The sequence below is a fragment of the Panulirus ornatus genome, chromosome 15 (assembly GCF_036320965.1).
Source record: "Panulirus ornatus isolate Po-2019 chromosome 15, ASM3632096v1, whole genome shotgun sequence".
Lineage (NCBI taxonomy): Eukaryota > Metazoa > Arthropoda > Malacostraca > Decapoda > Palinuridae > Panulirus > Panulirus ornatus.
In genome coordinates this window covers 36963648-36978975 of record NC_092238.1, presented here as the reverse complement: position 1 = coordinate 36978975, position 15328 = coordinate 36963648, and the positions used below count along the sequence as shown (strand labels likewise).

At 38.8% G+C, this 15328-nt stretch overlaps 1 protein-coding gene across 2 annotated transcripts in view; it reads left to right on the top strand.

The window, feature by feature from the left end:
* Moca-cyp (nuclear cyclophilin protein Moca-cyp) overlaps window positions 1–15328 on the top strand; it is a 212642-nt gene that overhangs the window by 181864 nt on the left and 15450 nt on the right. For both annotated transcript variants that reach the window (XM_071670792.1, XM_071670793.1), the window contains one exon: window positions 7189–7247. In XM_071670792.1, the coding sequence (XP_071526893.1) occupies window positions 7189–7247 (59 nt within the window). The remainder of the gene's footprint in view (window positions 1–7188; window positions 7248–15328) is intronic.

Here is a 15328-nt window from a genome sequence, read left to right as displayed (position 1 = left end):
AAACACACATTACTGCATCGTAGGGGGTTAGGGACTGAAGGCCAAAAATATTGAATGGTTCTCAAAACTTCATGGAAACAGTGGAATGATGTACGTACTGTACCAAATAATACACAGAACATCACTTTAGTTGAATATAATCTACAAGACTGGATATACAGAAAATTATAGACAACTACTGTACCTGCCCCATTTTCTTGAAACGACTCATCACTCTACCCAGAATCTAGACATAGGCAGCTTATGGTGTGACAGAACCCTGAAATGTGCCAAAGTCAGCTAAAATGTATCAGAATAACAGTGTTTGTCATCATAATTGCCAAATTTTTCAAATGAGCTTGCAGAAGAGTGTTTGATATAATGGAAAAGATGCATAACCAAAGGAAAAATAATTATTTTGCCATAGTACTCTTACCAGACACCAGCACACATCTTAGATAGCAAGGTGATTGCCCTGTGCTCTTTGCATATAGACACATGCACACATCACAACACACTGTGACCTTTGATGCCAACCAATGGAAGTGGTTAACCTCTTGACTACTGCAGGAGCCTTAACTGTATAGAGGGGTCAGAAAGTAAAAGTAAGTAATATTAAGGTAGTAAAGCTGAGTTAAAAACTACATCTCTTTGGTGAAATGAAAGAACATTGTGAAAGAATGATAACCAAGAACCAATTGATTTAAGTGTAAACTTAACCAAGAAGATATAAAGGCCTAGTCGTATTATTGATATGACTGTCATTGAGCGATATGTTTGATAACTGTAAATTGAAATAGATTTATTTCCTTATCGGTAACTAGCAATCTATATCTCTGATGCCCACTTCCTTCCGGAGCTCCCTCAAGAGAGTGGCCGCAGCAGAAGTATCCATAACTGGCAAACTGTAGCACAGCAGCTTTCCTTTTGGTGCCTCACCCTTGATAAGCCACTAGTAGAGGACAACTAGTGTAGTGTTTCAAGTGAATATGCATGAATACATGTTTTTGATAGAATTGAAATAAGCCATTTAGAAAATTGATTTGCATAAAAGTGGAAAAAAATGATAACGATTTAATGGAAGAGAGAACATACTAATACCATAGATGCAACTTAGTTAATAACGTATATACAAGTGGTACAGTAAGCCATAAAAAAAAAAATTATGATATAAATGCATGAGAGTACCTCATTTTCATTCATATAGTGGCAAAGTAACTCTGAAAGCGATATATTTTCATAAGACATATTACATGGAACCCTCTCATTATGGAAGGGAAGTGCCCTTGAAAAAGTATCCTTAACAGTTTTCTGTAATGTGAACCATTTTTTTTTCTCATATACTCCCATGCTACAAGTGAAGATGCATTCATATGGAGATTTTTGTGGCTATCTGAAGTAATGAAATACACTTATTAAGTGAGATATACATTTCAAACACAAATATAAAGGTTTTTTTTTTTTTTTTTTTTTTTTTTTTTTTTTTTGCCGCTGTCTCCCACGTTTGCAAGGTAGCGCAAGGAAACAGACAAAAGAAATGGCCCAACCCACCCCCATACACATGTATATACATACGTCCACACACGCAAATATACATACCTACACAGCTTTCCATGGTTTACCCCAGACGCTTCACATGCCCTGATTCAATCCACTGACAGCACGTCAACCCCGGTATACCACATCGATCCAATTCACTCTATTCCTTGCCCTCCTTTCACCCTCCTTCATGTTCAGGCCCCGATCACACAAAATCTTTTTCACTCCATCTTTCCACCTCCAATTTGGTCTCCCACTTCTCCTCGTTCCCTCCACCTCCGACACATATATCCTCTTGGTCAATCTTTCCTCACTCATTCTCTCCATGTGCCCAAACCATTTCAAAACACCCTCTTCTGCTCTCTCAACCACGCTCTTTTTATTTCCACACATCTCTCTTACCCTTACGTTACTTACTCGATCAAACCACCTCGCACCACACATTGTCCTCAAACATCTCATTTCCAGCACATCCATCCTCCTGCGCACAACTCTATCCATAGCCCACGCCTCGCAACCATACAACATTGTTGGAATCACTATTCCTTCAAACATACCCATTTTTGCTGTCTGAGTTAATGTTCTTGACTTCCACACATTCTTCAAGGCTCCCAGAATTTTCGCCCCCTCCCCCACCCTATGATCCACTTCCGCTTCCATGGTTCCATCCGCTGCCAGATCCACTCCCAGATATCTAAAACACTTTATTTCCTCCAGTTTTTCTCCATTCAAACTTACCTCCCAATTGACTTGACCCTCAACCCTACTGTACCTAATAACCTTGCTCTTATTCACATTTACTCTTAACTTTCTTCTTTCACGCACTTTACCAAACTCAGTCACCAGCTACTGCAGTTTCTCACATGAATCAGCCACCAGCGCTGTATCATCAGCGAACAACAACTGACTCACTTCCCCAGCTCTCTCATCCCCAACAGACTTCATACTTGCCCCTCTTTCCAAAACTCTTGCATTCACCTCCCTAACAACCCCATCCATAAACAAATTAAACAACCATGGAGACATCACACACCCCTGCCGCAAACCTATATTCATAAAGTAGATGATTTTATAATTTTGCTCCACAAAAATATTTGTTTCACTTTCTAGAGATGTTGCTAAGTGATGCTTAAAGTGTTAGTGGTAGCGTGTTGGTTTCTCTTTGAAATATTGTTTATTTGTATTAGTAATATTGTTTATTTGTGTTAGTAATGGAGAGATGCACTCTTGGAAAACAGAAGGCCTTCTGCAGAGGAAGCAGTGTTCCTTGGTAGGTGAGAAAGGTGGCACACCCTGCTCTGCAGAGAGCTAGTGTGTGATGACTGATGCATGAGTTAACATGTTCTTAATGTAATAGTAATGTGGCAAGTAAAGTGGTTTTAGTACTATTGACTAAACATAGCATACATTTATTTTCAAAGCCAATGATTTTACCATAGCATAATTGAAACATTGCTTATTTGGGATATAATCAGAGAACTGTACTTCAGGAAATAGCAGACCTGTAGCTAGGAAGGAAGCCATGTTCCTTTCAGGGTAGCCATATTCTTTCTTGGATAATGGATTTGGTGCATTTTGCTCTGCATACAGCAAGTGTCTGTTATTACATTTGTGTAAGTTTACACATACCGATATCAGTATATGACTAATTTGGTGAGTGAAGTGCTTACAATATTGTTAATAAAGTATAGCCAACGAATGTCTTCAAAAGCTTACCAATAATTTTTTAGTAACATAATTGGAACATTGTTAATTCAACTTATTAACAAGGAACTGTAGACTATCCCTTGCTTTATGCAGGGTTTATGTTCTACAAAACTCTTGCACAAAGAGAAATCGTAAATAGTGTGCTAATAGACATCCAGAGAAAAATCATTTGCGTGCAGCAGTACTTGTGCATTCTTCTGTTACCTTCACAATATGTAGTCTCTGATGTCGAATAAACTCAGCTAGCCATCCTTTACTTGCTTTGAATGACTCTGGCCATTGTGAAAGGAGAATGAACTTATTAATAAAATCTAAGAGTTGAGAAAACTTTTCTTGTGAAATTTACTCATCAAAGAAGAATACAGAATATATTTAGAATATTTAGTTATTTATTTATTACACTTTGTCGTTGTCTCCCATGTTAGCGAGGTAGCGCAAGGAAACAGATGAAAGAATGGCCCAACCCACCCACATACACATGTATATACATACATGTCGACACACGCACATATACATACCTATACATTTGAATGTATACATATATATACATACAGACATATACATATATACATATGTACATAATTCATACTTGCTGCCTTTATTCATTCCCGTTGCCACCCTGCCACACATAGAATGACAGCCCCCTACCCCCCCACATGCACGCGAGGTAGTGCTAGGAAAAGACAACAAAGGCCACATTCGTTCACACTCAGTCTCTAGCAGTCATGTATAATGCACCAAAACCACAGCTCCCTTTCCACATCCAGGCCCCACAAAACTTTCCATGGTTTACCCCAGACGCTTCACATGCCCTGGTTCAATCCATTGACAGCACGTTGACCCCGGTATACCACATCATTCCAATTCACTCTATTCCTTGTATGCCTTTCACCCTCAAGTAAAATATTTACTTCTGTCAGTGGGTATAGGGAAAAAGAATTTACTGTAAATGAATATGTCATCGATAAAGATATGAGCCATTGTTGATTCATCACTCAACACGTCATCTCAACAATAATGCTGGGTTGACATCTTTCATCACTTGTTATGATTATAGTACTGATAAGAATAGGTAGAGATCATGAAACCACATAAATGTGTTTAGAAGCAATGATTTGTGAAACAAGTTGGACTTTATTTGAAACGCAAGTGCACTGGAACCCAATATAAACAATGTTGTGACACCATCACCTAAGGAGACATATCAACACTGTGCTGTTTGTAGTGCTTATGTGATACCAAGACATTACCACAACAAGATTTTTATCTCTCCGTGGTTAAGACTTATCATTTGCTTCTTGTATTGTTTTTAGTTTAGTATGATTTTTCATTCCTTATGGAAGAAATATTTCTTTAACTTCATATTGTTGTTTAGCTATGCAAGATGTGTATTGGATTTTTGGGAGACAGACCTGGGGAGAGCATAGAAGCAGAATTATTATTTTTCTTTGATTGTCTATGAATCTTTTCTATTTTTATATCAACCAGTTGAACATGAAATTTGGTTTGGATTGCATACATTGTGTTGTTTTACTATATTTTGGCAACTTTCAGTTACTTTTGGCATATTTTTTGGTTTTTGTCTTATTGGTGACTCTAGATGTATTGTCATTATCAAAGTAGTTGGCTGAGAAAAGCTTATCTGATTGATTTATAGCAGATGACATTATCATTTACCACATTACAGCTGGCAACTGCTAAAGTGCCTAGTCCTTAGTCAAGTTCATGCAGTATTGTAACATTTTACAGCATGCTCACTTGTAGTAGGGCTACTTGTTGGATACTTTGGCTTAATGGTGACTGTTACATATTGGCACAGGTGTAGGACTATTAAAGTAGCAAATAATACATCCCCACAAGCTGAGAATTGTCAGTGATCATTGTGGATTGAGAAGCATCGAGTGCATGCAGCACTTTGGGCGTACTTTTGTATGAGGATGGCTCATGTTATGATAACAGGATGGGAGTAAATAGCATCTTGTGCTGTGTCAAAATCACTGCATCCAATCATGGTACATCCTAACACGTCTGTACAGTTACTTTAAAAAAAAAAAAAGAATAATAAAGTTTCCCCTATCAAAGAAAAAGATATTATATAAACTTTCATTATACAGAAGCTTGAATAGAATTTGATGAAATGAAATCTATTATGACCATGACCCTCTCACGATTGCTTCACCTACCTACAAAGACATTCATAGAGAAAAGCTTTACAGCTAACATTAGAGAACATTTTGGAAAGATCAAAGCACACTAATCCTCCCACTCCAGTTGAAGCAGTTGTTGAGTTACATATTTCAAATGGAAACATAGACAAACAGTGCTTCTCCTTAGTAACCCGTACTTCACCCCCATCCCACTTCACTCTTAACACCTCAAGTTCTCATCACCTGCATTCTCATGATTTTTTTCATGTGTCAGCACGATAGTGCCAGCTGTCGTGTATAATCCATCAAAACCAAAGCCATTACCAGGCCCCAAAGACCTTTCCGTTGTTTCCTCCAACCACTTCACATGCCCTGGTTCAGTTCAGCGACAGTGTCATCCCCTGTAAACCATATCACTCCAGTTTGCTTTATCCTTTGCTCTTTTTGCATCTTGCAGCAAGTCCAGGCGTTGAGCCTTCATAGCATCTTTTACTATGTCTTCCAGCTCCTACCTGTTCCATCCATTTCTAACATGTACACTTCAGCCATCCTCTCTTAACTTGTCCTTTCCTTTTGTCCAAACCATTTTAACACACCCTCTTCAGCTCTTTCCTATATGCTACGCTTATTGTCACCCTTCTCTCTTAGTCATCTCTTTTTCAAATATCCCTCCTCAAATCACATATAGTCCTCAAACTATTTGTTTCCAACACATTCACAATATCCTTTACATTTTTATGTAAGGTAAAGGCCTACTTCCAAACAATCCTAGCAGAGCTGCTGTACCATCAAATTTAACCATCTTTACCCTTAAAGATAGTGACCTCTCTCTCCAGACATTCTTCAATGTACCTAAGACCTTTGGCCCCTCACCTTCACAGTGCCTCACCTCAGTTCTCATGGTTCCATTGGGTGCAGCACTCCACTTCCTCTAAGTTCTTTCCAATCAAGCTCACACTTCAAGTAACCTATCTCTTTACGCTGCTAAGCCTAAAAACCTTGCTTGTATTCACATTTACACTACTTCTTGGTGTCACACACTCAGACACCAGCTTGTGGAATTTCTCACTCAGAGCTGCTCCTGAACAATATCACCAGCAAACAACTGACTCACCTCACAGGGCCTTTCCCCAGCAAACTGCATACCTCCAGATCTCTAGATCCATAAGTACATACATTTATGTGTAGTAAAGCTTACAGGTCTGTACTTTTTTGGCATGAACTTTGTGAATCTGTCCACAAACATACAAGCTTTCCTTGTCACACATAACACTTAACTCATTCTTTGTAACTCTAGAACAGGGTTTGCTGGAAAGGTTTGGTCACATGGAGAGGATGGAAAAAGAAAGACTGACTTAGAGAATCTATGTCAGAAGTGGAAAAAGGAAATTGTTGGGTAAGATCGAAAAGGTGGTGGGAGCATAGAGTGAAAGTAGGCTATGAGTTGTTGTGGTTGGATTATTCGAGAGGTTGCAAGGTGTACATAGGTTAGAATGAACAGGAACAGTGTGGAATATGGAGGGCAACATGTCATTAGGCTAAACCAGAACCTATGGAAAGGTTAGAAGAAACCATAGAGTGGTTTTTTGGGTGGTAAGCTGTGGATGGTGGTTTCTTTTTGGTTGTCATGCATTGTATGTGAAAGGTAGATAATGAATGCGAGTTAGTGGGACCATTGTTTTTTCTTTTCGGAGCCTTACTTTGCTGAGGCAGGAAATAGTAGACATGAATGAAAAAGATATGAAATAAGGAAAACTTTGAAGGAAGATATATTATTTCTATTTACTTCATAAATCTTTTCATTATTCTTTTCCAGTGACAGCAGATCACAAAGGGAGGAACAGGATTCTGATGATGACCACAAGCCTAAGAAAGGTGAGCATATGTTTGTACTCTCAGTTTTGCATATGAAAATTTCTAATGTTGATGGAAGATAAGGAACTGAAACTTTAGACCTGCCAACCTCCTTCAAAATTAATTCAACAAAAAGTTGCACATAACATGCTTTGAGATGGGATGATGCATATCAGATATCAAAAATTTATTTTGATGTCTTGGATAATGAAAGATTGTGTATCCCTTACTTTTGTGATGACTTTAATAATGAGAGGTTGCCTTTCCCTGCATTAAGAATAGGCTGGTGTATGTTTTAACCTCTGACCCTTTCCATATTTCCAAACCTTTAGATGATACCCATTTTTTTTTCTTTTTTAGGTGAAGCTGTTGGTCCTTGTTTACATTGAGAAAATTATAATTTTAGACATTATGCTAGAGTACATACAAATATTACTCTACAAATATGTAAATAAAAAGATGTGTTAACCATATTAGCTAGCTAAATTAAGAGAAGGGTTGAGGAAAGTTTAAGTGAGACTGAGAACTGGATAATGAAGATTGATGGAAAGATGTGGATTATATCTTCTAGAAACTACTTAAGATCACAGAAAGTGTTTTTGCAGCTAATTGTTCCTTTGGTTTTATTGTCATTATCCCTTTTCTACCACAGGGTGCATTGAAAGCTCTGGTGAATGGAAAAACTTTTTAAGTTTTAAGCATAGAGTGTTCAGTAAGCTTTCATGGAGTATTTTTCCCTACATGGTATGTTTGTGAAACCCAAGTGTAAACTGGTTTGGTTAGGTAAAGAAAATGAAAACTGAATTATTGGCTCTTGATACAAATTAGGGGTGGTTAAGCTAAAAAGTATTTTCATGGAGCAACTGATTTGGCTTTTCGGGTAGGAGATGCATCAGTGTACTTTTATCCATTAAGGGAGTTAGGTATCTATGATCATGATTTATCAGTGTATAAGTCTGAAAGTCTGTTATTAGTAACATTCTCTTTTGTGGTCTAGGTTATTTCAAATGTCAGGTTAAGGTTCTGGTTCTGTCACAAATATCGTGTAAGATTTCTTTAAGAAATTTTGACTAGTTTTTTGCAACATACCACAAGTCTAGTGTGTTTGCCTTGGAACTGAGTGGTGAGATGTGCTCATCTTTGAAGTGGCCAAAGGCAAAAGTGATGAGGTATTCAGGTCTAGAGACATAAAAAGGGGCTGTCATGTTGAAGGCTTGTCCATTTTTACAAAGTACTTAGTGATTTGTACATACATCGGGAAAGTTTTGGAAAGAAAGGAGTTTAGTATAGATCCATGAGGTACTCCATAACTCATTTAGTTGAGAGACCTACTTGTGTTGACAACATAGTAGATTTAGTTCTAACTACAAATGAGGATCTCTTATATTGAGGTTAGAGAAAAGTGTGGTACAAGTGATCACCAACAAATCACTTTTAAGCTATTTTTCAACATACCCTGGAAAGCAGGTCAAAATGAAAGCTGCAGGAAATACCTAATTTCAACGAGCAAAATTCATACCTAGGGTGATTTTGTTAATGAAGAGGTGGAAGTAGCTTGGAAAAGATTAGTAATACTTTAAGGTAGTGGAGGGAAAATATGTGCCATTGCGTATAAGATGGTCTTGTTCCAAAACAAGTTCAAAGTGATGGAGCAGTGACATAAAGAATGACACATAAGAAACTCAAATACATGAATACCTAATGTGACAATAAATCACTGAAATTTACGTAGGGAACTAAGAGACTTATAAGTCAAAGTGAACATCAGCATGAAGTATATATTACTGAAAATAGCAAAGAAACACAAGTCTTACAGTTATATTAGAAGAGAGTTGTTACCCAGTAAATTGGGCCATTTATTATAGTAAATGGTAACTTTATTCAAGACAATGAAGCCATCCGTATTTACAGTTGAAGATACAGTTTGTCATGAATGTAGTTCCACTGCTAAGGGGAAAACATTTTTTAACACTGAAATAACAGATATAGAATACTATCAGCAATAAATGGTATGATATTGAATATAACGGCATACCAAGACAAGTTATATCCAAGGACATTGAAGGAGGTGAAAAAATGACATGATGGCATGCCCAGATAAGTTTTATCCAAGGACATTGAAAGAGGTAAAAAATGACATAACCCTTGATTGCTCTCTTCAAAAAGTCACTTGCTATAGAAAATGTTCTAGAGGAGTGGAAATTTGTCAGTGTAACACTGATATTAGGAAAAGGCAATAAATGACAGCCTGAGAATTATCTTCCAAGTGGCTTAACATCTGTAGTTAGTAAACTGATGGAAACCGTCATTGGGGATAAAACTGTAACCCATTAAGAGGACCACCATTTAGTAAACAATTCTTAACAGGGTTTTTGACAAAATTGCTTATGTTTGACAAATCTGCTTGATTTCTTTTATAAGATAATCAGTATGTAGATTATAAAAAAATTTTGATGAAGTTCCTCACTAAAGGCTACTAGTGAAATGTAAGTCACAAGATATAGATGGGGTTGCACTTCAATGGTTAGGAAATTACCTGACTGGCCATGAACAGAGAGGAATGATTAATGGTCTGGCCCCAGAATGGTTAGACATAACAAGTGGTATGCCTCAGGGATCAGTCTTATGACCAGTTCTCTTTCTTGTTTGTATATATTAACAACATTGCTCATAGGCCCCACTGTAAGATATCAAAAGTTACAGATATTACTAAGTTGGGAAATTAATCTGCAACAGAAACTGAATGTCTGCAGCTTTTAACTGTCATAGACAAACTGATGGACAGCCCAGTGGACTGGGCTGTCAGGTGGCAAATGAATTTTGATATTGACAAGTACACAGTTTTACACATTGGTAGTAAAAAAGAAAATGCCGCCTACAGTATCAGTTCTGTTGAGCTACAAAAGGCCTGTGAGAAAAAGGATATGGGTGTAATAATCTCTGGTGACTAAAGCCAAGCAAGCAGTACACAGAAGCAGTAAAAAGGACAAACAAAATTCTTCAATTCATTGGAAAGACTTTTGAATTTGTCATGGGATATTATTCTTAACTCATTGCAGTTCACTGGGACATCCCATTCTTGAATCTTGTGTTCACTTTTGGTCATCCTACATGAGGAAAGACATAGACAGATTGATTATAGTTCAGAGATGAGCTACCAGGTTGATTCCAGGCCTGAGAAACAAGTCCTATAAGAGCCAACGAAACAATTTAAACTTATTAAGCGTATAACAGAGAAAATTAAGAGGTGATCTGATGCAGGTATTCAGAATCATTAAAGGCTATAATAGTCTCGATTTAACAACCCACTTAAGAGTAGATTCATTTGATTTCATTTGTAGTGATGGATATTTACTCATGGGCAAGTGTTTTTCCTCGAATGAGGCAAATTACTGTTTCTTTTACAGGATCAGCAATATATGGAATGATTTACCAATCAGAGTAGTTGAAAACGGTAGGGCCTCTGAGAGGAATTTTAACGTGGTACAAAGTTTTTCGGATCCCCTTCCCTTCTCCATTAGTCATCCTATTTTTATCCTGTATACTTTTATGCCATGTTCTTTAAGAATATTTTAATTATGTAGGCTTACAGAAAACGTGAATGCTAATCTTCAGTATATGCAAACATTTTCTGAATGTGAATGCGAGTCTTCAGTGTATGCAAACATTTTCTGAGATCCCAGGAAATTTCCAGGCCCCTTTTGGACCCTTCTCTCATCAGCCATGCATTTAAGCATATATTTTCTATATATTTTGTTTCAAATCCACAATTGACATTATTTGCACCTCCTCAGCTACACAGTAAATTTACAGGTCTTCCTCCTTAGAGATCTGTATGTCTTTTTACTCATACCACAATAATCCATGTTTCTGTACTCTTCCACAAATACAGACAACCTTGTTAGGACCCAGTGGTTCACTGCTGTTTGAATTCAACTATATAATCATTAGTAGAAGACAAGTAGTTTCTCCTTTTTATAGTAACTACCAAGTCACTTTAGTGCATCCACTGAACACCAGATCATTTAAGGTGGAGTGGCATAATGGGAATTTTTTTCCAACAAATCCACCCTCCTCTGCACACCCCTGTCTATAGCCCATGCTTCACAACCATATAACATTGTTGGAACCACTATTCCTTCAAGCATGCGCATTTTTGTCCTCCAAGGTAACGTTCTTGCCTTCCACACATTCTTCAACACTCCCAGAACCTTCACCCCCTCCCCCACGCTGTGACTCACTTCCGGTTCCATGGTTATATCCATGGCATGAGAAAGGTAGGAGGTTGGCAGATTAGAAAGGTTAGTGAATGGTGGGATGAAGTAAGGTTGTTAGTGAAAGATAAGTGAATGGCATTTGGATGATTTTTGCAGGAAAGTAGTGCAAATGACTGGGAGATGTATAAAGGAAAGCAGTAGGAGGTCAAGAGAAAGGTGAAGGAGGTGAAAAAGAGGGCAAATGAGAGTTAGGGTGAGAGAGTATCAGTGAATTTTAAGAATAAAAAGATGTTTTGGAAGGAGGTAAATGACGTGCGTAAGACAAGAGAACAAATGGGAACATCGGTGAAGGGGGTAAATGGGGAGGTAATGGCAAGTAGTGATGAAGTGAGAAGATGGAACGAGTATTTTGAAGGTTTGTTGAATGTGTTTTGATGATAGAGTGGCAGATGTAGATGTAGGGTGTTATGGTTGAGGTGGTGTGCGAAGTGAGAGGGTCAGGGAGAATGGTTGGTAAACCAAGAAGAGGTAGTGAAAGCTTTGCAGAAGATGAAAGCCGGCAAGGCGGCAGGTTTGGATGGTATTGCAGTGGAATTTATTAAAAAAGGGGGTGACTGTTGTTGTTGATTGGATGGTAAGGATATTCAGTGTATGTATGGATTATGGTTAAGTGCCTGAGGACTGGCAGAATGCATGTATAGTGCCATTGTACAGAGGCAAAAGGGATAAAGGTGAATGTTCAAATTACAGAGGCATAAGTTTGTTGAGTATTCCTAGGAAATTATATGGGAGGGTATTGATTGAGAGGGTCAAGGCATGTACAGAGCATCAGATGGGGAAGAGCAATGTGGTTTCAGAATTGGTGGGGGATGGGTGGATCAGGTGTTTGCTTTAAAGAATGTATGTGAGAAATACTTAGAAAACAAATGGATTTGTATGTAGCATTTATGGATCTGGAGAAGGCATATGATAGGGTTGATAGAGATGCTTTGTGGAAGGTATTAAGAATATATGGTGTGGGTGGTAAGTTGCTAGAAGCATTGAAAAGTTTTTACCAAGGATGTAAGGCATGTGTATGAGTAGAAAGAGAGGAGAGTGACTGATTCCCAGTGAATGTAGGTTTGCAGCAGGGGTGTGTGATGTCCCCATGGTTGTTTAATTTGTTTATGGATGAGGTTGTTAGGGAAGTAAGTGCGAGAGTTTTGGAGATAGGGGCGAGTATGTAGTCTGTTGTGGATGAGAGGGACTGGGAAGTAAGTCAGTCATTGTTTGCCAATGATACAGCTTTAGTGGCTGATTTGGGAGAGAAACTGCAGAGTTTGGTGACTGAGTTTGGAAAAGTGTGAGAAAGGAGAAAGTTGAGAATAAATGTGAATAAGAGCAAGGTTATTAAGCTCAGTAGTGTTGAGGGACAAGTGAATTGGGATGTAAGTTTGAATGGATAAAGATTGGAGGAAGTGAAGTGTTTTAGATATCTGGGGGTGAACTTAGCAGCAGATGGAACCATGGAAGCAGAAAGTCACAGGCTGGGGGAGGGGGCAAAGGTTCTGGGGGCAGTGGAGAATGTGTCGAAGGAGAGAACGTTATTTTGGAGAGCAAAAATGGGTATGTTTGAAGGAATAGTAGTTCTGACAATGTTAAATAGTTGTGAGGCATGGGTTTATAATAGATAAGGGTGTACAGAGGAAGGGGGATGTATTGGAGATGAAATGTTTGAGGACAGTATATGGTGTGAGGTGGTTTGATTGAATAAATAAGTAATGAAAGGGTATGAGAGATGTGTGGTAATGAAAATAGTGTGGTTAAGAGACCAGCAGAGGGTCTGTTGAAATGGTTTGGGCATATGGAGAGAATGAGTGAGGAAAGATTGACAAAAAGGATATATGTGTCAGAGTTGAACGGAACGAGGAGAACCAGGAGACCAAATTGGAGGTGGGAGGATAGAGTGAGAAAGATGTTGAGCGATTGGGGACTGGACATATGGGAGGGTGAGAGGCATGCAAGGAATAAAGTGAATTGTATACTGGAGTTGACGTACGTGTCATCAGTGGACTGAATCAGGACATGTGAAGCGTCTTAGGTAAACCATGGAAAGTTTTGTGGGTCCTGGATCCACGTGGGTAGGGAGCTATGGTTTTGGTGCATTACACATAACGGCTAGACTGATTCTGAACGAATGTAGCCTTTTTTTGTCTTTTCCTAGCACTACCTCACTGGTTCAGGGGATGCTATTTCATTGGTGGTGGGATGGTGACGGAAATGTATGAAGTATGAACATGCACATGTGTATATGTATGTATATGTGCATTTATTCTTATACATGTGTATATGGATGGGTTGGGCCATTCCTCGTATATTTTCTTGCACTACCTCGCTGACGTGGGAGATGGCGATTAAGTATAATCAATAAATAATATTTTATATATTTATTTTGCTTTGTCGCTGTCTCCCGCTTTAGCAAGGTAGCACAAGGAAACAGACAAAAGAATGGCCCAACCCACCCACATACACATGTATATACATACACGTCCACACACGCAAATATACATACCTATACATCTCAACGTATACATATATATATACACACACAGACATACTTATATACACAAGTACATAATTCATACTGTCTGCCTTTATTCATTCCCATCGCCACCTTGCCACACATGAAATAACAACCCCCTCCCCCCTCATGTGTGCGAGGTAGTGCTAGGAAAAGACAACAAAGGCCCCATTCGTTCACACTCAGTCTCTAGCTGTCATGTAATAATGCACCGAAACCACAGCTCCCTTTCCACTTCCAGGCCCCACAGAACTTTCCATGGTTTACCCCAGACGCTTCACATGCCTTGGTTCAATCCATTCACAGCACGTTGACCCCGGAATACCACATCGTTCCAATTCACTCTATTCCTTGCACACCTCTCACCCTCCTGCATGTTCAGGCCCCAATCACTCAAAATCTTTTTCACTCCATCTTTCCACCTCCAATTTGGTCTCCCACTTCTCGTTCCCTCCACCTCTGACACATATATCCTCTTGGTCAATCTTTCCTCACTCATTCTCTCCATGTGACCAAACCATTTCAAAACACCCTCTTCTACTCTCTCAACCACACTCTTTTTATTACCACACATCTCTCTTACCCTTACATTACTTACTCGATCAAACCACCTCACACCACATATTGTCCCCAAACATCTCATTTCCAGCACATCCACCCTCCTGCGCACAACTCTATCCATATCCCCCACCTCACAACCATACAACATTGTTGGAACCACTATTCCTTCAAACATACCCATTTTTGCTTTCCGAGATAATGTTCCCAACTTCCACACATTCTTCAAGGCTCCCAGAATTTTCAGCCCCTCCCCCAACCTATGATTCACTTCCGCTTCCATGGTTCCATCCGCTGCCAGATCCACTCCCAGATATCTAAAACACTTTACTTCCTCCAGTTTTTCTCCATTCAAAATTACCTCCCAATTGACTTGACCCTCAACCCTACTGTACCTAATAACCTTGATCTTATTCACATTTACTCTCAACTTTCTTCTTTCACACACTTTACCAATCTCAGTCACCAGCTTCTGCAGTTTCTCACATGAATCATCCACCAGCATTGTATCATCAGCGAACAACAACTGACTCACTTCCCAAGCTCTCTCATCCACAACAGACTGCATACTTGCCCCTCTTTCCAAAACTCTTGCATTCACCTCCCTAACAACCCCATCCATAAACAAATTAAACAACCATGGAGACATCACACACCCCTGCCGCAAACCTACATTCGCTGAGAACCAATCACTTTCCTCGCTTCCTACACGTACACATGCCTTACATCCTCGATAGAAACTTTTCACTGCTTCTAACAACTTGCCT